This window comes from Mustela erminea, chromosome 12 (assembly GCF_009829155.1).
Source record: "Mustela erminea isolate mMusErm1 chromosome 12, mMusErm1.Pri, whole genome shotgun sequence".
In the NCBI taxonomy this organism is placed as follows: Eukaryota; Metazoa; Chordata; class Mammalia; order Carnivora; family Mustelidae; genus Mustela; species Mustela erminea.
This window is the reverse complement of record NC_045625.1, coordinates 3,465,153-3,488,264: the sequence shown is the minus strand read 5'-3', so window position 1 is coordinate 3,488,264 and position 23,112 is coordinate 3,465,153. Positions and strand designations below refer to the sequence as shown.

Genomic DNA, 23,112 nt, shown 5'->3' with positions numbered 1-23,112 from the left:
CCGCTGAGAACGTTCCGTGCGGGCCTCCACGGCTTCCCAGCACTCGGCACGTAGATACTTTCAGTGGATGAATGGGTGGGTGGGCGGATGTGTGCCTCGTGGACGGGTGGACGGTGGTTGGTTAGAAGGATGGACGGACGGATGGATGGATGGATGGGTGGTTGGGTGGACGGTGGTTGGTTAGATGGGTGGGTGGGTGGGTGGTTGGGTGGGTGGGCAGACAAATGAATGGGCCTGGTCCTCCCCATCCTGAAAGGGCTGATGCACAGTGAGGGCTCAGGGGTTGTGACAGGTGGGGCTGGGGGTGAGGGGTGCTTTCTAATCTTTTGCCCCTTGACCTGAGCCTGCACGGGCCATGACCCTAGGCCCCTTGCCCCCCACATCCGTGAGAGGGCGCCAGGGACCGCAGCCCAGAGCCGCACCAGAGGGCAGCACCCCCACCCTTGGGTAGACAGAAGGGCCCTGCCAGCCCACCGGCTGATCTGATCAGACTGGAAGGCCCATCCCAAATGGCACCCTTGGTCCATTATGAGCACTTCCCATGTAAACACTGGGTGCCAAGTGTCCCTCCCAGGGGTAGAACTGAGGCACAGTCTTGTCCAAAGTAGAACTTTAAAGAACTTCTGCCCAGGGACGCCTGGGTGGCTCAGTTGGTTAAGCAGCTGCCTTCGGCTCAGGTCATGATCCCAGCGTGCTGGGATCGAGTCCCACATCAGGCTCCTTGCTCGGCGGGGAGCCTGCTTCTCCCTCTACCTCTGCCTGTCATTCTGTCTGCCTGTGCTCGCTCTCTCCCCCTCTCTCTCTCTGATAAATAAATAAAATCTTTAAAAAAAAAAAAAAAAAAAAAGAACTTCTGCCCAAAGTCTTTCTAATCTGAAGGCAAGCCCCGCCCACGCGGTCGAGGGGTGTCCTGGCTTTGACCTTTCTCCTGGGACCTGACCCACGGCCCTGGCCAGCCAGCAGCATCTCCGCCTGCACTCCCGGCACCCTCTGCCCCCTCCCTCCCTCCCTCCCTTCTTCCAGGCTGTGGCCCCAAATGCTGGCACACTTGACTGCACAGGTCATTCCTCCTGGCTTCTGAGGGTCCCTGAGCCCCCAGACCAGCCAGGCTCAGGCTGGTGCCCCGTCGCATGCTGAGGGGCTCTTTCCTTAGCCCTCCTGATGACACGTCTGTCTCCCTGGGAAACCGGCAAGGAGACCCGGCCTCCCACCGTCAGGCCAGGGAACACGGGGTGGAGGGTCAGGGGGCAGCCAGTGTGCCCCATGCAGGGGCCTCAGAGTGCGAGGACACCCCTTCTTAGAGGTCAGCCTGAGCTGAGGGACAGGGTAGGGCAAAGGCGAGCAGTCCCGGGGAGGGGTTGCCAGGAATTTGGAGGGGGGGGGAGTACAAAAGCTGTCTGGTGGGAAGGCGTCGGGAAAATCAGGGGGAGCTGGACCCCCAGACTCCCTGCCGATAGGGAAGGGCAGCAGGGGTGAGGCGGCCAGCGGGTGGGGGGGGGCGGCGGGGGTGTGGTGGGGGGTTGGATTTGCGACCGAGGGGAAGCAGCGCCCCCTGGCTTCTGCAGGGGGAACGCGGGGAGGCCCTGAACCCGGCCGGAGCGGAGGCTGCCCCAAGTGGGTCAGGCAGCCCCTCCAGATGAAGAGCTCCTGGGTGTCGGGAACCCCGGCAGGCCGGTGCTGGGGGAAGACCCCGCGACCCGGAACCGGCCGGGCCTCACCCAGGGAGCGATCATAAACAGAGCAGGCCCGGACCGGGGAGCCGTCCGCGACCGGCCGCGGAGTCACAGGTGCACCCGCCCTTCGAGCCGGCAGCGCGCGCAAGGACACACCGCAGTGATTCATGGCTACACCGCGTTTGCCAAAGGTCGGAAACAACCGAAGTATCCCGCAGAGAGGGCTGGAAGGAAACCAGGGCCAACCGTACAGCGGGAGAGCGGGCGTCCGGTCAGAAAAATGAGGAAGCGCCGTGTGGATTGACTGGGGGGGGGGGGGGGGTCATCCCCGGGGTCATCCCCGTGGTCCACTGTCCGGTGAGAAAGGACGGTGCGGAGGGCGGGGACGCGAGCTGTCATTTGCGGTCACTAATTTATAGCTGGCTTGAATAGATGAAGGGTCCTAGTATCTCCCCAGGAGAGCCAGGAAAAGCACGTGCAAATGTTTACTCGAGGGGAAACAGAGTAACAACTGTGTGGGTTAGCGGCTCACTTTAATAAAGGGGGTGGAGGAAAATAAAATATGCATATGGTATATATAATTTTGCTTAGAACCCTGCAGATTATCTTCAGGGAGATAAACAAGAGAAACAAGAAACTGATAAGATGAGTCAATCTTCGTGTCTGGGGAAAGGAGTTGGAGGGGCTTTTCTCTTCGTAGGTTTAGCGTCCTTCGGATTTTGAACCCTGGGTATGGAGTATCATTATGCGTGGAGGAAGCACGTCAGACACCAGTGAGGGGCTGTTTGCGGGCAGGGGACGCTGACGGGGACGTGAGCTGTCCGGGGTGACGGACGGGGAGGGAGGAAAACATGGCGCCCGGATTCAGGGGACGGGGCGGACCACGCCCGCTGGATGGGCTGGGGGACCGGGGAGCCTGGGGACTCCAGGGTGACACCCAAATTCCTGGTGTTTCTATTCCTGAGAAAGGACCCCTTAGGGTATCATTTGTCTTTTTCCCCCTTGACTGTCCAGGACCCATTCTACCTCCTTCGTGGAGAAATTTCCCCTCGTGGGTGGTCTCGGGAGGGAAGTCACCAGGATCGCCTAACATGTCCACGTGAGCCCTGAGCTCTCCACGCGACCAGCCCACTTGGCGGGGTGATTCACTGCAAAGGGCACCAGGGAATTTCTTGGGTGACTGAAATATTCCCTTTCACAATCGAGGTGGTGATTACACTCATATTTGTAGACAGACGGAACGACACACTTAAACAGGGTCTATTTCATTGCATATAAATTATACCTCAATAAAGTTAGATTTAAAAGTAGATTTATTTTTCATATATAATACTCTCGTGATATATATTTTATATGTAATATATTAAAACATACATATATACACACAGTTACAATGGCACAAAAGGCAAGAGAGGTCTAAACCTGTCTGCATTGTTGTGGAAACAGTGAGAGCACTAATTTATATTTGACTTTAATAGAACAAGGATTCATACGATAATCTCTAGGGTAACCAGTAAAAGCATGTGCAGCTATTTATTAGAGGGAAAATAGAATAATACAATATGATTAGCATAAAAGAGGAAGTGAAAGGGGAGGGGAAGACAGAACAGGCGGGTCAGGAATATAAAAGATTTACACCAGAACAGATCAGCTTTGCTTTAAATATAACACAATTGAATACTCCGGACCAAAAACAGAGGGGAGTAGGAGGAAGACCAGACTCCATCCTGCTTAAAAAAGACAAAAATCAAAGCCCACAGAAAGTAAAATGACAGAAAACTATATATATATATAAAACTGTATCATGAACCAAAGCAAACCTCCTGTAGTGACAATTTAGACTTTCCTAGAGACGAAGAGGAACATTTCATGAGCATTAAAGGCCCATTCGTCAGGTGCACTTAACACTTCCAAATTTACGTGTACACGGACACACGGACCTCAGACAGAAACAGAGCCAAATCACACACCTGAGAGAAGACGAGACAAAGTCATGATTACGCGGGAAATTTTAACACATCTCTGAGACTGAGCAGATGCGTGCGTGCGCGTGCGCGCACACACACACACACACACACACACACACAGTGGGTGCCCACACGCACGTACACCCAGGAAAGATGTAAGACATCGCACCTGCCACATTGTCTTCAGATGGACCCAGAATGCTTCACAAGGCTGGCTGTGTGCTGGGTCATAAAGCAAGTCCCAATACAGTTTAATTTTAATTTAATTTTTTAAATTAATTCATTAGTTTGTTTATTTAAGAGCAAGTCCAAGCAGGGGGCGGGGGAGAAGCCGAGGGGGAGGGAGAGGGAGAGAGAACCCCGCGCAGACTGAGCACTGAGCCCGGAGCCCGTCTCGGGGTTCCATCCCACGGCCACGAGATCATGAGCTGAGCCCAAACCGAAAGTCTGGTGCTGAACCGACGGAGTCACCCAGGAGCCTCAGCAAGTCCCCAAACATTTTAAAGGAGGGTTGAAATCATGTAGAATTTGTTCCCTGACTACTGTGAAATTGAGCTAGAAGTCAAGAACGGAAAAGATAATTTTAAAATTCGAGCAAGAGACTTCTTTTTTTTAAAGATTTTACTTATTTATTTGACAGACAGATCACAAGTAGGCAGAGAGACAGGCAGAGAGGAGGGAGCAGGCTCCTGCTGAGCAGAGAGCCCGATGCAGGGCTCCATCCCAGGAGTCTGGGATCACGACCTGAGCTGAAGGCAGAGGCTTAACCCACTGAGCCACCCAGGTGCCCCAAGCAAGAGATTTCTAAAAAAAATCTCATGGGTCAAGGAAAACCATCACAATGGCTATTTGGATACATGTTCAAGTGAGGGGACAGGGACAGGGACAGGGAGAGACGGAGCGGAGTGGGAAGGAGGGGACAGAAGGACACCCTGACAGGCAGGACAGACTTTGGAAAAGATCCTAAGGGAAGTTTCGCGCTTTTTAACAAGTTTTATTTATTTATTTGACAGAAAGATCACAAGTAGGCAGAGAGGCAGGCAGAGAGAGAGGGGGAAGCAGGATCCGCACTCAGCAGAGCGCCCGATGCTGGGCTCAATCCCAGGACCCCGAGATCATGACCTGAGCTGAAGGCAGAGGCTTTAATCCACTGAGCCACCCTGACACCCCGAGAAGTTTCGCTTTAAAAAAAAAAAAGATTTTATTTATTTATTTGTCAGAGGGAAAGATAACATAAGAAGGGGGAGCAGCAGCAGGAGGAGATGGAGAGGCAGTCTCCCCGCTGAGCAGGGAAGCCCAACGGGGGGCTGATCCCAGGATCCTACGCTAAATGGAGTGAGCCACCCAGGTGTCCCCAGAGGTCCCACTGTGAGCTAGGATTTAGAAAGCTGTGAATGACCCCGTGCTGCCACGTAGCAGTGAACAGCTCGGGACAGTTCTGAGATTGGGGGGGTGGTGCTGGAAGTGTACACGTTGGTAAGGTCCTCGTCTACACCAAAGAATACAAAATTAAGAACACAAAATTAGGTGGAAAAGCAAATCACTATTTAGAATGAGGGGAAAAAAAACCTATGACAAATGATAAACAATTCTATATGACATCTAAGTATCCAGGAAAAAATTTATACTAATCAAAGGCTGGACATCGCCCTAGAACACCTTTTCCCACATACTTTATAGCTACATATTCGTTGTCCGCCTTCTCATACGTACAATAATTTTTGTTAAACATTTTTTGGGGGGCACCTGAGTGGCTCAGTGGGTTAAGCCACTGCCTTCAGCTCAGGTCATGATCCCGGAGGCCCAGGATCAAGTCCCATCCGGCTCCAGCTCCGAGGGGAGTCTGCTTCTCCCTCTGACCTTCCCCCTCTCATGCTCTCTCTCAAATAATAAAATCTTTAAAAAAAATAAAATTTGGGGGGAGGGCATCTGGGTGGCTCAGCCAGTTAGATGCCCACCTTCAGCTCAGGTCATGATCCCCGGGTCCTGAGATTGAGCCCCGCATCCCAACATCGGGCTCTCTGTGCTGCGGGATGCCTGCTTCTCCTCTCCCGCTGCTGCTCCTCCTGCTTGTGCTCTCTCTGTGTCAAATAAATAAAAAAAATCTTTAGAAACTTTCTTTTTGGTAGTTATTTTAAGTAAGCTCCATGCCTGACTTGGAGCTGGAGCTCACGACCCCGAGACCAAGCGGTGCGCGCTCTTCGGACTGAGCAAGCCGGCCCTGGACAACCTGTAATGTTTTCTGCAGAGAGGATGGAAAGTCTGGCTATCAAAATCCGACTTCTGTTCCTGCCGGTTAGAACTCCCTTTTTTTCAGCTTTGCAACTTGGCACAGAGAACGCTGTAGCAAACGGAGGTCAGATATGCTGGAGAGCGTAGAACACGCTACGTTGCACCCAGACATGCAGGCTCCCCACAGTACCGCTACAGAATCGAGCCCTTCACAGAATTCCAGGAAATTCTATTTTGTGCGATTCCCATGAAAACCAAACAGAAACGTAGGTCACACTTGTACTTGTTCAGTCTGCGCTGTCACGTCCGGACAGAGAGCTTCCATTGCCAAGGGTTGGCCAGAACCACGTCCTCCATGTGCCATCACGGTGGCCTGTGTTCCTGGGTCATTCCCACGCAGGATGGCCAGCAACAGCCCGGCTGTGGACCACACGCGTATTCCATGGAATCCAAACCCAACGGACTCCCGGCTGCACTTCCCCTTCGTCAAGTCCCTTAAATGCCTGTGACCCCTTGGATGCCTCCCAACACGAAGGCAGGTGCGACGGAGGGCAGGCCAGGTCGGTAATTGTGGTCGAAACGTCTTACTTCTAAAGAATTTTATGAAAGCGCATGCCGGTGTGAACACGATGGTTAGGCACCTCCCAGAGGCACCTGCAGTCGAGGGACCCTGGCGTTTAGATTTTATTAGCTTCGCTGCAAATGTACCTCTGCTTGGCGCGCATGAGAACATTTAACTTGGCCACGTAAACGCTGTTCGTGAGGCAACTCTGAAGCTCCCTCCTGCGTGCATTTCGTTTGGTTCCGCTCTGGGATGCCGAGCTGACCGGGAAGGCCAGTGATCGGGGCAACCGTTCGCCCCACTCGCGGCTAAAAGGAAAACAGAAGCCCCTGGGCGCGCTCCGAGGTTCCAGCACTTGGGCGCGCGGTTGGACCCGCGGGAGGATTTCGGGACCTGCGCATGCGTGTAAGTGGGTCGGAGAAGAAGCGTGGCCTCCCTGCGGCCGGACGAGATCGGAAGCAGGCTGCTGACCCCTCCCCCGCACCCCCAGCGCAGGACAGTCGCGAGGCTCCGTTCCCCGCGCCCCCCGCCCATCTTCCTCCTTCCGCGGCTGCTTCGCCTTCCTCCAGGTGTCACGGGCACCAGTGACCACCAGGTGGCGGTGTTGCCCGCGAGAACGCTCTGCTGCCACCTGGTGGCCCAAAGTGAACACTACTGTCCACTTCGAAGGGTGCGGGGCCGACCCAGTCCTGGCTGAGGAACTGGAAACACCTACTGTGACCTACTGCGTGCTTCCCAGACTGACCCAGGGGCCCAAAAAGCAACGTTCAGATCCCGGGGCCCACAGAAAACATTTCCCAGGAGCGCCCGGGGGGCTCCGTCGGTTAAGCCTCTGCCTTCTGCTCAGGTCAGGACCCCAGGGTCCGGGGACGCAGCCCCGGGTCGCGCTCCCTGCTCAGCGGGGAGCCTGCTCCCCGCCCCCGCCCGCCCGCGCGCCGTCCTCCCCGTCCAGTGAGCAGACAGGATCTTTAGAGCAAACACGAAGCACCTTCCAAAGCCCTCCTCGCCTCCCCCCAGGGCCCCCGCCGGGCCAGGACTGACCCACGCGCACCGCACGCCCCGGGCTCTGCCGGGACACGCCGGTCTGTCGGCGGACCTCGCGGACCGCGCTGAGAGTCCCCGTCCCGAAGACCGAGCTCGCTGCGCACGGCGCGGGGACAAGCGGACGCGCGACATCCGCGGTGCCGTGCGGGGGGCGCGACGCACCCCGGAGACCCACGCGGCCTCACGCACGGAGCCTCCTCCGGGGGCGGGAGCTGCCCCAGGGGCCGCCGGACAGGCCGTCCGGGGCTGCCTCCGGGGACCGCTCGCGGTGCCGCCACGGGGACGGCCTTTCCTCGGAAAACCCCTCCACGGCCCGTGCGGCCGCCGACCCCGACACGCGCCCGGGGCCACCAGGCCCCTCCTTCCATTCCGAGGTCCTCTGGGAAGCCCGGTCCCCTCGCGCCCCGGTCTCCGTCAGCCGCAGCCGCTGCTCCCCGTCCTCTCGGCCCCGGCCCCGCGAGGCCTCGCGGCGGGTCGGCCCCCGCCCCCGCCCGCACCCCGAGCCCCGCGGCCGAGGCGCTTCGGGGACTTCCGTGCGTGCAGGTGCGGCGCGCACTCCCACACCCGACCCTCCACGCGCCGCCGGAAGCCCCTTCCGCGAGCGGCGGGCAGGAGCAGGTCAGAGACCCACGGAGACCCCGCGGCCGACTTCGGCCGGAAAGCTACCCAGAGCCGCGACGGCCCCACGCCGGAAGGCGGGCCGGAAGTGTGCTTCGAGCCCGCCCCCGAGTCCTCATTGGAAGGAGACATAGGAAGGGGTGGGAACCTGGCCCAGTTTTACTTTCTCATTGGCTGAAATCGATGAGCGGGCGAGAAGGGGCGGAAGCAGGCTTCCCCGAGTCGCTTGGCCGGCCCTCGGGTTTTCATTGGCTGAAATGGGAAGTTGGGCGGTGTCTCTCAGTCTTCCGGGTCCCTCGCGGGTTGCTGGCGGCAACAAGCCCTTGCCCCGCCCCTCGGGGGTACCCTCTTTTTTTTAAACCCCAAATTGAGGGCCAGGCGATCCTTCACCCCGAAGCCTGGGGGTCTAGACTTGGCCTTTGCTTTCAGAGGCCTCGAGTCGGCCGGAGCCCTGGGATGTAGAGAGACTCGAGCGGCGAGGGGACCCGGAACGATTCTTTCGCGGAACCATTGCGGCGAGGCCCCTCGGAGCGCGCGCAGGGGCGGACCGCGGCGGGCCGGGCCAGACGGGCAGGGATGGCGGCGACGGCGATGGGGGCGGCCGACGCGGGGCCGGGGGTCGCGGTCCCCGTGGAGCTGCGGCGCGAGCGGCGCATGGTGTGCGTGGAGTACCCAGGCGTGGTGCGCGACGTGTCCAAGATGCTGCGGACGCTGGGCGGCGAGGAGGGCGTTTCCCGGGTGAGAAGCGGGTCGGGGGGGAGTGGCCGGGACCGCGGGTGCGACCGCGTCTGCGACCTCGGCCGGCGGGGCGGGTGGGCTCCGTGGCAGCGGAAGTCGGGGCGGGCGCCGGGGCGGCGGGTGGGCGGGGACTGGCGTCCCGCACGCCGGGCAGGACCGCTTTTCCTGGGGAGCCGCGGGAACGGGCTGCGGTGGAGGCGCGGGAGGGCGGGGGTCCTCTCCGTCCGGTCCTCGTGTGCGGGGACCCGCCGGGCTGCCGCTGCTTCATTCACAGCGGAGGCCCAGGCGCGGGGCATTGAGGCAGGGAGCCCCAGCGGGCGCCCCGTCCCAGGACCGCGGGCACCGTGGCGTGGCCTGAGCCGCCCCGACCGGCTGATTCCGACGTGGAATGACGTTTTCACGCGTGTTGTCTGTGCTGGCCGCGCGGCTCCGGGGCTGCGGCCTGCAGGAGGGCGGAGGCTGGCCTGCCGCGGGCGCTCCCGCCGCGTGCCTTCTTCCCGAAGTCGTCGGGTGCGTGACGGGGCCCTCGGGCAGCCCAGCGGGTTCGGTCCCGTAGCCCCTTTTCCCGGTGAAGACTCGGGGAGGACGAGTCGGGTCAGACACACTGCGGCGGGCGCGGTGGGGGCTTGAGCTCGTGTCTCCCCCCGAAGTCTGTGCTCGCTGCGCTTCGTGAATGGGGGAGACCCGCGTGCAGCACCGGACGCCACAGGGGCCCGGTTAGCCGCGTGTTGTTCTTTCCTCCCGGCTTACTCACTTCACCGTGGCACCCACGGGGCCCCCGCTCTCACGAACCCCAGAGGTGTCTAGCCGGCTGCAGTGTGAGCCTTTTGGAAGAGACCGGCCGCTGACCCGCCCCTTCGGTGCAGCGGGTGCAGCTTCTCTGCTGGCCCCCAGCCTCACAGTCTCACTGATCAGTGTCCTGTGAGAGGGGATTCCTGAAGGTCGGGGCTCCTAACCCGTCCCCCCCACCCCTCGTGGTTCCTGAGCACCTCCTAGGGACCAGGCTTCGTCAGTGCTGGGGACCAGCAAGCTGGAAGGCGGATACTCTTGGCCCAGTGAGCATTGCTGGGGCTTTTGTGGCCACAGAGCTGACCCTTACTGTGTCCCTCCTGCCCTGTGCCGGGCAAGCGCTCGTGGGTGGGTGACCCGCGTACAGTGTTCACCACGAGCTGGACACCAGACTAAGCGTGTCGCCTGTTCCGTGGTTCAGCGGTTCGTTTAGTCGCTGTTGCAGTCCTGTGAGCAGGTGCTGTTCGTATCTCCGTTTTAAGGAGAAGGAACAAGGCTCGGAAAGGACAGGTGACAGCTAGGCAGAGCCAAAGCGCTTCCTACTGGTTGATTTCATTTCCTTTGGACCTGCAACGTTTGCCCGTGAGACTGATAGCAAGACCGTGTGAGGCAGGTAGTACCTGGCGGAGGAAGGTCAAGACAAGCCACCCCCACCCCCGCCAGCCTCGGTTCCTCCATGGTAGACTTGATTCCCTGCGCTGAACGGGCCCTTGCGGTGGGGGGGGGGGGGCTCTACTTAGCTGGCTGTCGCCGTCTGCAGCCTCCAGCCTCTTAGAAGAAGGGGAGGCTAACCTCATTTTCTCTACCAGATAAAAAGGAAGATACTTGGGTTTGAAGAATGGGTCTTTTGAGAATTCAGAGCTCAGAATGAACCCTGTGCCCCCGGCCCTCTCCTTGTGGTCTGGGTCACCATTGGGCTCTCACTGAGCGAGGGGCAGCTCTCTGCCCGTCACTCAGCTGCTCACTGCCTCGCTCTGCCTCCGCCTTGCCACAGATCTACGCGGACCCCACCAAGAGGCTGGAGCTGTACTTCCGGCCCAAGGACCCTTACTGCCACCCTGTGTGTGCCAACCGTTTTAGTACCAGCAGCCTGCTGCTCCGGGTCAGAAGGAAGACCAGGCGGCAGAGGGAGGCGCTGGGGCCTGAGCCCCACCCCGGGGCTACGTTTGACATAGAGATACTTGGCATCATCTCCACCATTTACAAGTTTCAAGGTAACTGCAGCTTCCTGTGTGGGGTTATTTTAGGACCTGTGTCCACATCCTGTAGGTGCTCTGTGGGTCCTCACACTGGGAAGGGGGCCAGTCTGTGCCCCGGAATGAGGGGCGGGGGGTGAACAGAGTGGAACAGTTCAGGCCCCATCCAGGAGGCGCACGTTTCCCCCTCCATGCACAGCCGTCAGCGGATTGTGGGCTCACTGCTGCTCATCTGCATTCTCCAGAAAGGCTCGTGTTCTGAGTAATCCCATAATTTTTAAGGCCGTTATGTGGGCCCGAATAAAACTGGTTAGCAGGTCTCCAGTTTTAGAACCGTCTCTAGGCCTTGACTGTGTACTGGTCTTGCCTTTTCTCTGAAGCCTTCCCAGATCATCTCAGCCCCCTGGGACCTCATGTTCCTTTGAACTCTTGGCCACCTGGGTGTCTCCCATGGGGTCCTCAGTCAGTTTGCTACCCACAGGCGAGTAAGAAAGAGCCAGTTTGTTTGGGCAGGCGTTTAGCTGCCCTCAGCCTCCGGCTCTTCTCTGTAGTGTGAGAGCCTGGGTTCCTCAGGCCCTCGTGAAGGGTCGGGGTCTGGGGGATGCCGTGAAAGTGCCAGTTCACGCACGCAGGAGGCGCTTGGCAGATCGCTAGGGAGCCTTAGTGGAATACGCAGCATCAGCTGCAGCTCTCAGACAGTCTGCGGAGAGCACGGACGCAGAAGAGGGGCTGGGAGGTGGAAAGGGATGGAATCAGGACCCGGGATCCCGCACTGGGCATTCTGAACGTCAGTCGTGCTGGTGGCATGTGGTGCTGTCCAACGAGGGCTGTCCTTCCTGGGGCAAGGTCTTCCCGTGATGCGTTTTCCATCCGTCTGTTTGAGCTGGCACCCGGCCACTCAGTCCACATCCCGGCCAGCAGTGCTGGCCAGCCTGGGGGCTTCTGAGGCACAGCGTCCCAGAGTCTTCCGGTGGGCCCCAGGTGCGTCGTGTGCACTCTGCATTTCCGGAAGTGCTGACCTAGACCAGACCCTCACGTACCACATCTTCTCCGACCCCCGGCCCTGCCGGGAGACTCCCAAGTGCACAGAGTCGCGTGTGCAGAAGTGTTTCAGAGGGTGCTGCTTTGGCTCCCACCTCCAAGGCTCCCTCGGTACCTCGGAGAACGTGTGGGTGTTGACGCCGCAGCCGCCAGTTCCTGGGAGGGTGTAGTGGGGTGTCTGCCATCTGGCCGCCTTTCTTTCCAGGAATGTCCGACTTCCAGTACTTGGCGTTGCACACGGACGCGGGCGGCAGGCACATGTCCATGTACGACAAGGTGCTCATGCTCAAACCCGAGAAGGAGAGTTTCTTCCACCAAGAACTGCCACTCTACATCCCCCCACCCATATTCTCTCGGCTGGACACCCCAGTGGACTATTTCTATCGACCAGAGACGCAGCACCGGTAAGCCCCTCCACTCTACCCCCGGCTGCTGCAACATCATGTTTCAGAGCAAGGGCCCTGTGGTCAGGGGACCTAGTCCCAGAGGCAGCCGAACCGGTGACGTGGAGACCTTGCTCTGAGCTCCCACACCATGGAGAAGGAATCAGGGTGTCGCCTTAAGACTTGGAAGACTCGTGTTCCACTGTTGAAATACTTGGAACAGTGAGTGGCGGGCAGAGTTTGATAGAGTAAACAAGTGATCGTGCGTGAGTAGGGATGCGGCTAGTGAACGCTCAGCCCTTCCAGGCCAGGGAACCCCGTGCAGCATGGGGGAGAGCAGGCTCGTGGGCCGATGTAGCATTTGGCGGGGGTGCCTTGCTCTGTGAAAAAGACAGGTGTAGAAACACATCCTGTGCTGCAAAAATACACTGTGGCATGACAGTAGAAACCTAGAAAATTCTGGAAGACGGAGCCCAGAGCAGTCACTTGTAGAGGGGAGAGAGAAGGAGATGTCCTCTTCCGTCACTAAATGTTTTCATCAACAGTGCGGCTCCAGGCTCATGGCCTGGGGCACTGCGTGGAGCCCTGGGTCAGCAGAGGACAGATGAGGTCCCTGCTGGGCTGGGTAGGGAGCTGGCTGGAGCGCACGTGAGCCAGGAGTGAGTGATGGGCCCGTGGCCAGATGCACATCTTAGAGGACATAAAAGGGCATAAGGGCAGTGAGTGGGTGAGGCCTCGAGGCCCTCAGAGGGGCTGACATCTGAAACAGACCTGAGTGATGACGTATCCGGATCAGTGAAGATCTGGGGAGAACATTCCAGACCAGGGGACTGGTGCCTGTGAAGAAGTGGTTGCAGAGGGAGTCTGGGAGAGTGGTAGGGGTGAAGGTCACACAGACCATGGTGAGGGCCTTAGATTTGATCCTAAGGAGAAAGTGCATTGTTGTCTTCCCTTAAAAAACACGGAGAGTTCCAAGCACAGCCCAAAGCAGAGCGAACACTCCAGCTGCGGCCCCAGCTTCTGCGGTTGGCCCCCGTCCCGCACTTGCCGCCCCTGCCAGGCCCCAGCTTCCCAGCATGTCCTCGAGAAATCAGTCTGGGCGCCTCCCACGTGGAAGGCCTTGTGCTGTCGCGTGAACCTGCCGCGCTCTTGCCAGGACAGGCGAGAGTACCGGCGTCCCCCGCACCTCCCGGTGCCAGTCGTTCCCCAGTGTCCCCAGCCAGAAGCAGGCCTCCCGGCAGCTTCCATTCACAAGGCTCAGGTCTCTTGAATCTCCGGCCCTTTCTGACCACAGGAGCAAGTGGTGGTTCCAGGGGCAGAAAATAACGGTGTAAGCACAAAGGGTCAGGCCACACCTCTCCCAGCTGAAATCCTCCACGAGGGGTAACAGGTTTTTCTGCTTGTGTGGTCCTCGGCACGGGAGTTTTAGGCATAGGAGAGACGATTTGCATATTTCTGAAACGCTTTGATTACTTCCCCCACAAGCATTTCCCTTCAGAGCCCGAAACAGACACAGAATACACAAGGGAGACTAGATGCCACCGCGCTGCTGGGCCCTGGCATGGGCTCGGGCCGCTGAGTCACCTGTCTGTCCTGTGGAACACGTAGGCAGCTGCTCCCAGTCCTCTGGGGAAGGCACAGGGGAGGAAGGCCGGCTGCCCTTGGACCACAGGCCCTTTTTCCCTCTCCATGTGGTTTATTGATGTTCCAGCAAATGGAAAGAACCTGCGTTTTTTCCCAGGGCCACTATTGATTTTTCTGCTCTGCTGGCCTTCTGGGGTACACCAGGACTGGTAGGGAGGGGCCGGGCTGCAGCCTTGTTGGCCCCTCCTGGGGTCCAGGGAAGTTGAGCTTCCTGCAGGACCCTGGGCAGAGGAGAGGCTGGGAGGCTGGCCCGCAGGGTCCCTCCTCCTTGAGCAAGTCAGTGGGGGACCCGGTGAGGCGGCCCAAGGAGCGCTTTCCCTGTGGTGACCGGGGCCCAGCAGGCAGCCCACCAGCGGGAGTGAGCCGCTAGGGCCTTCTCTCTTAGGGGTGTTCAGGGTCTTGGGGGATGTCTTTGAAGTCAGGGTCATATTACACATTTTTGGTGGTGGTTTCTAACAGTCACTTTACAGAAAAGGCACAGACTTGCTCTCATCTTTGTAATTTTATTTTCCAGTGTGTTCCTTATAAATACGCAGATGGTTTTTACTTGTGTAGAAAATTAAGGTAGAATGGAAACCAATTTAAAAGGTAGTAATCACCGGGGTGCACTTGGGTGGCTCAGTCAGTGGGCATCCGACTCTTGATTTCGGCTCCGGTCATGATCTCAAGGTCACGAGATCCAGCCCCGCTTTGGGTTCAAGATGGGTGTGGAGCCAGCTTAAGATTCTCTCTCTCCCACGACCTCTGACCCTCCCCCTTCAAAAAAAATAGAATAAAATAAATAAAAGGTGATAATCACCTGAATGAGAATGTAGGAGTCCAGGACATGCTTTAAAATGTATTTCGGGGCATCCGGGTGACTCAGTTGGGTAAGTACCTGACGCTTGGTTTCAGCGCAGGTCATGACCTCCGGTTGTGAGATGGAGCCCCATGTCCGGCTCCTCACTAACACAGAGTCTGCTTAAGACTGTCTCGTCCTCTCTCGCTGGCTTCCCCCACTGAAATAAATACATCTTCTAAAGAATCCTTTTTTAAAAAGTGAAAAAGTGTTTTTCCCAATAATTTCGTGGGTTTGGAGTGGGGTACGGATGGGATGAAATCGGCCGCGTGGGAGTCGTTGACACTCACGGTGGGTTGTGGGGCTTCGTGAGACTGTGTCTTCCTGCTGCGGTACAGGCTTGACGTTTCTGACGACCAGACTTTTTTTTTTTTTTTAAAGATTTTTTATTGACTTACTTGAGAGAGAGGACGGGCTGGAGGAGGGTCAGAGGGAGAAACAGACTCCCCCCCGAGAGGAGAGCCTTATGTGGGGCTCGATCCCCAAGATCATGACCTGAGCCAAAGGCAGATGCCCACCCGACTGAGTGACCCAGGCCCCCCGACATCTGCCTTAATGAGCTGACCCCCTGGGCATCCTGGCCTGGCGCCAACAGAGCGGCCTGAGCACAGCGGCCTCTAGAACCCTCCCTCCTGACCCCTGTGCTGTAGGCCGGTGCCGTTCAGTAATGACCTTCAGCCTCCCTTCACCCAGCTGTAGTTCAGATGCCAACCACCCAGAGGGTGGCGGGATGGGGTTCACGGGGCCCGGCCTCCCAGCTCTTGTCTTTACGAGCTCTCACCCTAGGGAGGTTTCTAGCTGCTGTCGGTTACTTTGTAGGAAATGGATTTCTTCCTCAGAAGGTTGTCTTGAGGGTTAAGCAAGTGAATCGGGAGTCCGTACGTGTCGTCTGTGTTGCTGGACAGCTGACCCAGTGTGCCCTCTGGCTGCGCCTCGCCAGCCCTCCCTGCTCGTGCCACACGGTTCTGTCTGGTTCTGTCTGGTGCGCGCGCGTCTCGGTGCGGCTGTGAGACCAGCAGCCGCACCGCTTTCGGCTACCTGCCCCACACCGCTGCCCGGTTTCCAAGCCGCGGGCCCCAAGGCCTCTGTGAACCATGGGCATGGTCGCTGCCCCGTTCCTGCCCGGCCGTCGGCACACGTGCCGAGCTTCCCCCCCAACCCGTAGCCCAGACTCCAGGGACCGGCACCCGCAAGTGGGCTCCCTGCCTGGTCCAGCAGGCCCGTGCCTGGGGTCCCCTTGGAGGTGCCCCAGCCCACCCCAGCTCTCTCCGCCCCAGGGAAGGCTACAACAACCCCCCCGTCTCAGGCGAGAACCTCATCGGCCTGAGCAGGGCCCGGCGCCCCCACAACGCCATCTTTGTCAACTTTGAGGAGGACGAGGTGCCCACACAGCCGCTGGAGGCCGCCGTCCAGACGTGGAGGAGGATCTCCACCAACCCCACGGACCGCAAGGTGGAGGAGGAGCTGCGGAGGGTGAGCCCCGCGGACCGCCTCTCTTTATCCCGCAGGCCCTTCCCCCGTGTTGCCCGTGGCTGTGCTGACTGTGTGTAACCGGGTCGTGGGCACATGGGAACATGTCGTCTCCAGATGTCACATCTCCAAGCCATGCCAGCATAAGCCCTACATTCCCAAGGTTGAAAATACTTCAAGTACTTCTCAGAGTTCTGGAGAGGTCCCTGAGGGGTGTAAGCAGTCAGTGCCCTGCCTGCTCGCGACTTCCCGGTGCAGCTCTGGGGTTCAGGAAGCTTTCCTTTACCCATCCCTGCTGGCAGGAAACCAGATGGAGCACCTGCTGGGTGCCCCCTGCGGCTTCACCCCCGTTAGTGCTGGAGGGGGCCGAGGGGCCTTCCACCTGCCTCCCCCTGCCCCCTAGGCTGGCAGGCCCCCGGAGGAGCTGCCGGGGCCTCTGTTGCTCAGGCCCGCCCAGACGTGAACAACAGGTTCTCACGGAGGCCACGTTGCTGCTGACAGAGGCTCCCCTCTGCCCTTGCTGAAGCGGGCTCTTCCTTGGGGGTTTGTTTCTTAAAGAGACTGTGTGGACATCTGACCGGTTTCCAGCCTTACTGGTCCCTGGAGGGGAGCCGTCGGGGGCGGCTCTCCGAGGGCCCTGCTTGTCCTTCAGGCACAGCCCAGTCCCCAGCCAGGCCCCCCGGCCCCCCATCCCCCAGCCACACTGGCTTCTGCAGTCCTCCCGTGGGCCAGGCCGTCCCCTTCAGCTTCACGACGTCCCAGCTGAGGCTCCACCCTCCAGGTTGGGGTTCGGGGTCCCAGAACTCTGGCATGTCCCCATCTTGGCCCTGCTCTGGCTCCTTCGGTCATCTGCCTCCCCCACTATCCTGTGAGCTGCGTGAGGACAGAGGCCATGTCCTTCGTGGTCGTTCCAGGACACCCAGATCCTGCAGCCACACCTGACCCAGGCTGGGTGTGTGGTCCCCACTTCCAAAGCCAGGGACCCGTGAGTGAGTGCAGGGGCTCCTGGAGGGGGCGAAGGGGAGGCTGCTCCTTGCCTGGTCAGCCCCTGCTCTCCACCAGCTCACCTCCCAAAGGCTCTGCTGGGGACCAGACCACTCTGGAGAGCCTGAGCCAGGCAGGCAGGAAGCTCCTGGTGCTCATTTCAGTCTCTACCTTGACCCCCAGCTGTTTGAAATCCGTCCCGTCTGGTCACGAAATGCCGTCAAGGCCAATATCAGCATCCATCCTGACAAGCTCAAGGTCTTGCTGCCCTTCATGGCCTATTACATGGTGAGTACCTCACCTTGGTTGCCACCAGAGTCACCCTGATCGCTGATAGGACCTCTAGGAGCTTCAGCAAGAACGGGTGGCCCTGTCCCAGCAACACCCCCGCCATCCCGGGTGGCTTGTTACAGCCCCAGGGAGGCCCTCCATGGCCTCCCAGTAATGCTAGCCATACTGGATGATTTTAGGATTAAAGAGTAGTTACAATTTTTAAATAAAGGGATTATACATTTTTTTAAAAAGATTTTATTTATTTGACAGAGATCACAAGTAGGCAGAGAGGCAGGCGGCGGGGCGGGGCCGGGGGAGCAGGCTCCCCGCTGAGCAGAGAGCCTGATGTGGGGCTTGATCCCAGGATGCTGGGATCATGACCTGAGCTGAAAGCAGAGGCTTTAACTCCATGAGCCACCCAGGCGCCCCAGGGATTATACATTTTTAAGTGATCTTGTATTGAGAACATTCTAAGGACCAGATCATTACATATTATATTCCCTTTAGAGGTATGTATTCTATCCCTTTTCCTCCCTGGGGGGTGGCAGTGGGATTCCCTTCTTGCCTCTGAGGCAGAGCCAGGGCTCAGAGAGGTGACTTGTGCCGAGGTCCTCGAGCCAGCACGTGACAGAGGCACTTGGGATCCCCAGCCTAGTTGCAGAGCCCAGGTCCCCTAACCACAGGGCCACCAGCCTTGGCTCATTCTGCCTGGGCTCAGTGGGGGTGGGAGGGGCAGATCGGCCTTTGGCTCAGTCCAGGAGGCCCTGGGGGTGAGGTGTTGTTACCGAGGTTCCCAGAGGCGCCGGAGGAAAGTACTCTCCTTTACTAGGGGTCCCCGCATGGAGCCCTGGGGAGGCAAGGCTGAGATGTGACCATGACGTGATGACAGGTGGGGCAGAAGGAAGGCTCTTGCCTCCAGACTTCAGAGAGCTGCTGTCTGTCTTTTAGCATCAGCTTTCTAGACATAGGGACCTCAGGTGTATGCCCGTTGGCATGGCGGAAACACTCCCTGGGCACATAATGTGTGCCAGGTGGCGTGGGAAAGGCTCCCGGGGCATCTTCTCATGTAATCCTCAGAGAAGCGATGGGAAAAGGGGCTCCTGACACCTCCAACAGGAAGACCAAGGCTCAGAAAGGCCAAGTGACCAGCCCAAAGTGACAGAGCCACACACGGCAGGGGCTGGCTGGGGGCTCCAGAGCTGTCCCCAGCTCTCGGGCGTTCAGCTGCCCCACCCCGGGCCTGCATCCCTGAGCCAGCCAGGGACGGGCCTCGCCCCCCTTCACCCTTCCACCTTCTGTCTCCAGATAACAGGCCCCTGGAGAAGCCTCTGGATTCGATACGGGTATGATCCCCGAAAAAACCCAGATGCCAAGATTTATCAAGTCCTTGATTTCCGAATCCGTTGTGGAATGAAATACGGTAAAAATAACTAAAACCTTGCCTTGCTGTCTCTCTCTCTCTTACTCTCTTTTTTCCGCTAGCATTCTCTTTTGTGGGGATGATCCACGTGGGGAAGATTAAAAAAAAAAAAACCTTTGCTTCTTGGTGAAATCTTTGTAGAGTAGCGTAGAAGTGAGGGTCCTGGCTCCACCATTGGCCCTCGAGCTACCGACCCTGCTGTTCATCCACTTGGTTATTCCCGCTGCCGGCTCCTGCGGTGGGGGCCAGGCGCCTGGTAAGCATCCAGCCCCCGGGCCTGCGGTGAGCCGCTGCTCACGGTCCCATGTGGCTGGCGCTGGAGTAGTGGCTGCTGGTACTTGCTGCGTGGGTGCCTGGCGTTCCTTTCTCAGAAGCCGGCCCTAGTGAACCCCTGGTGCGCCAGTGGCACAAAGCCAGTTCTGTTTGCCGGAAGGGCCTCTGCGCCCACTTGCTCCCGTCACGCCTTTCCTGGTCTGCAGGTTACGCCCCGAGTGACATGCCCGTCAAGGCCAAGCGCAGCACCTACAACTACAGCCTTCCCATCACCGTCAAAAAGATGCGTGAGTGCCTCTGCTCGCCGGTGGCCCGGGGCTGGTTTGCCCTCACGCTGAGAGACACTGAGGAAGATGGGCCTCTGGGCCGGTGGGGGAGGGGGTCCCAAGGGGCTGACCCAGGGCGCTGCTGACCAGCACGCCAGGGAGGGGCGGGGAGAAACGTCCCCTTTATTCCCAAGTACTGCTGTCCCCTCACAGCCAGCCAGCTCGTCACCATGCATGACCTGAAGCAGGGCCTGGGTCCGTCGGGGACGCCCGGCACACGGAAAGCGACCTCCAACAAGTACAAGCTCAAGGTGGGTGCCCCCCACGCCCCAGAGGGGAGCAGCAGCCCACCTGCTTAAGGGCGCCGCGGACCGTGGGGAGGAGGCACTTCCCTCGTGCAGGCCGGGTGCACTCCTGCTCCCAGAGTCCCTAAGGGCCACCAGGAAGGGGTTGGACAGGCAGCTCTGCCCACTGGTGCCTTCCAGGACTGCCTTGGGAAGCGCGCCGAGGGCTTGGTGCAAACCACCCAGCCCTGTGGCCACTCAGGACCATCTGGGCGTGTCGCAGAGCGGGATGGGTGATCCCAGCAACTGCACGTGGCTGCCTTTTGTGAGCCTGTGGCCGCCGCCCGGATGGGCCGAGTGGGGTGTGTGCGTGCGCGCAGAGCCACGGCAGACCGCCTGGCCCCGCACTGTGGGTGGAGTGGGGTACCGGCAGCCAAGAGCCTGGGACCCTCACAGCCTCATGGGTTCCTCAGCACACTCAACGGCGGGAGTCTGTTGTGGGCCTCCCACCCCCTTGGGCTCTGTCCCTAACCCGGCTTCCCGCTGGGGGTTGTTTGCGGGGAGGCACGTGCAGCTGACGCGGGAGGGCAGCATGGAGACAGGCGCCGCCCGCGTCCTCTTCTCATGAGGCTGCCGTGTCTTGGCCTAAATGGCTGTCCTGCTCCTCAGGCTGTGTCGTTCAGGCCATCGTCCCTATTTCTAGAAAATGGACACTCAGTAAACCCTGCTTCTCGGTGGGCACCATGTGGGGCCCAGTTGGTAGGAGGTGGTGAGGAATGAGGGTGGACTGTCGAAGGCTCGCGAAGCGGGCGTGACAGTCTACACCCTAGCACGTGGCCAGCCACACACGTGGCTCGTGGCTGAGGGCGTCAGAGCCTGTCCACACGGCCTGAATCCGGGGTGTTGGCGGAGGGGGAGTCAGGCCTGCCAGGCGCGGACCGGCCAGGGAGAGCTCTGAGCTCCGACGCACCATCTTGTCCCCCGTCTTCTCCCCAGGACTCGGTCTACATCTTCCGGGAGGGGGCCTTGCCGCCTTATCGACAGATGTTCTACCAGTTGTGTGACTTGAACGTGGACGAGTACGTACTGAGGGTGGGGACGGTGGCACTCGGGACCGAGGCCTTCCCTGCCCCTCTTCTGCTGGGTGTCAGCCTCCGCGGGAAGCCCTGCCGGGGCAGCAGGAGCTGGGCCGCCTCCGTCAGCCTCCTGGCCTACAGGAGCAGTTTCTGGGATCCGCCTGGGCTGCACCCCTGGGCAGAGAGCTTGGGACCCCTCCTCCATCACGCATGTGAAGGCTCGGGACACTGTTCCTGTGCCCTCCCCGGGCCGTCCCCAGAGCCCTTGCGACCTCCAGCCAGCTGTTCTCAGTCATGTTTAAAAGAGGGGGCGGGGGGCACGTTAGACGCCGCAGACTCCGGTGAGAGCCTGGGGTTCCGCACGAAAGTACACATGTTCCTCCGAAGTGTGCAGCTTGGGGGCGGGGCCCACATTGGTCGGGACCTCAGCTGGGAGCAGCCGGCTTCCGTGGGTGCTCCCCACGTGGGTGCTTCTCAGCGCCACGCTCAGCCCTCTGCGCGGCCGTCTGCGTGCGGCCGTTCCCAGCGCTGGCCCGCCTCTGCCGGACCCTGGGGCCCCCGTCGGCGGAGCTCCCCCAAACACCGAGTCTCGACCCCCAGGCTACAGAGGATTATTCACCGCAACGACGGGGCCGAGACCTGCTGCACGGAGCGCGATGGCTGGTGCCTTCCCAAGACCAGCGATGACTTGAGGGACACGATGTCTCTCATGATCCGGCAGACCATCCGCTCCAAGAGGCCTGGTGAGCGCTCGGGGTGCAGGGAGCCCTGCGCTGGGACAGGGCAAGGATCCCTGCGGGCCCCGTTTCCCAGTAAATTACACCCCAGTGGAGTCATCCCACCGGAAGCTGCATCCCCCAGGCTGCCCGCCTCTCCCTGGAAGGGAGTCAGGCTGCTCAGCACAGGGGGCTCAAGGCAGGAGACGGGCCCGGAGGGCAGGGCTAGAGCCGGGCTGAAACTACCGTTGTGTGCCCGGACGCCCCCCGACACCTCTTCCAGCCATCGGGGGGTGCGTCCTGCCTATCTCCTTGCACCAGGAGAGCAGGGGCGGCAGGCGTGGGGGACCAGCGACCCTGGCTGCTGCTGGGATGTGGGGAGTAGGGAGCACTTGCTGGTCTGCGGGTCTGATGAGGCGGGGGCGTGTGAGCGAGAGCAGCCCCAGATTCCAGACCCCGCCGGACTCCCCGGCGCTGACGGCTGTAGGGACTCCCAGCCTTGTTTGGGACACGGCCCTGTCTGAGAATCTCTGCTTGAGGCTCTGGACCCTTTCCCAGAAAAAAACTCACAGCACTCCTGCACACTCTCGGGGTCCCTTGGACCCATGAAGCCACCCAGCCTCTGGGGACGTGGTTTTCTAAGCTGTTGGCTTCCGTGGTCCCCTGAAGTGCTTGTTACACTGTGGAGTGCCAGGCCCCCTGGCCCTCTGTACTTCCCCGGCAGCTGCTCCAGGGCCTGAGCCCAGACAGCCGTCATTGTAAACAGGCCTCCAGCAGCCTGATGGCTGGTCTGGACGTGCGGCTGTCTGGCACCTCTCTCGGGCTGAGGCCAGCAGTAGCTGGTCTGGGGGCCACCCAGGAAGCCTGTGCTGGGACACACACGGCCTTGTCTTCCGGCCCCAGCTCTCTTCTCCAGCCCGGCCAAGGCCGACAGGGGGAAAGAGCCCCTGACGTACGAGTCTGGGGATGACGAGGAGGACGAGGAGGAGGAGGAGGAGGACTTCAAGCCATCCGATGGCAGTGACAACGAGATGGAGACAGAGATTCTGGACTACGTGTGACACAGCCCTGCTCCCAAGGCTGGGTGTCCCTGATCACACAAGACTGGTGATGGAGCCGGGACAAGCCGTGGCTCCCCAGTGCTGCCCACGGTAACCGGAGCGGCCCTGCGAGCCCCCCCCCACCAGAGGAAAGCTGGGGTCTTGGGCTGGGTACAACTGACCCTGGTCCTGCCCGTGTGCCCGTGACACCAGCTGCACAGGGCTGCGCTCTGGCCCCAGGTGCTTGGGGACATCCCCAGAGGGTGTGACCTGGCTTTACGCAGTCAGGAGCCAGCCCAGCGTCCAGCAGGCTGAGCTGGTGCCCGGCACCTCTCTCTGGCAGAGAACAGCAGAAGCTGGAGGGGGTGATGTGGCCAGGGGAGGGGGACGGCCTTGCCTCGGGGTTGATGGCTGGTCACCAGCAAGGAAGCTGCTCCGTGGTTACAGATGGGCCAGGGCTGTCCTTGGGTTTGGATCCCATTCATCGGGGACCCAGCTGGAGTTGTCCTTACAAATACACGTTCCAAGGAGAAAGCGGTGTCTCGCTGTGGGGGTCGGAGCCACGGGACAGTTTCCTCTTGCAGG

At 59.7% G+C, this 23,112-nt stretch overlaps 1 protein-coding gene across 1 annotated transcript; it reads left to right on the top strand.

Annotated features, from left to right (window-relative positions):
* The first annotated feature begins 8,370 nt into the window (after positions 1-8,370).
* Positions 8,371-23,061, top strand: GTF3C5 (general transcription factor IIIC subunit 5). Its single transcript, XM_032307347.1, has 11 exons — positions 8,371-8,834; positions 10,618-10,837; positions 12,066-12,264; positions 16,003-16,198; positions 17,363-17,467; positions 18,758-18,872; positions 19,352-19,432; positions 19,625-19,722; positions 20,692-20,774; positions 21,372-21,514; positions 22,391-23,061. Exons 1-11 carry the CDS (start codon positions 8,673-8,675, stop codon positions 22,546-22,548), a joined length of 1,560 nt encoding a protein of 519 aa, XP_032163238.1. The 5' UTR covers positions 8,371-8,672; the 3' UTR covers positions 22,549-23,061.
* The last annotated feature ends 51 nt before the right edge of the window (positions 23,062-23,112 follow it).

What these genes read in the sequence shown, in the direction of transcription:
- GTF3C5 (XM_032307347.1), top strand. Translation starts at nt 8,673, where the DNA reads ATGGCGGCGACGGCGATGGGGGCGGCCGACGCGGGGCCGGGGGTCGCG. An exon ending in CACCATTTACAAGTTTCAAG is followed by an intron (nt 10,838 to 12,065) that starts GTAACTGCAGCT and finishes CTTTCTTTCCAG; the next exon opens with GAATGTCCGACTTCCAGTAC. An exon ending in TGGAGGAGGAGCTGCGGAGG is followed by an intron (nt 16,199 to 17,362) that starts GTGAGCCCCGCG and finishes CTTGACCCCCAG; the next exon opens with CTGTTTGAAATCCGTCCCGT.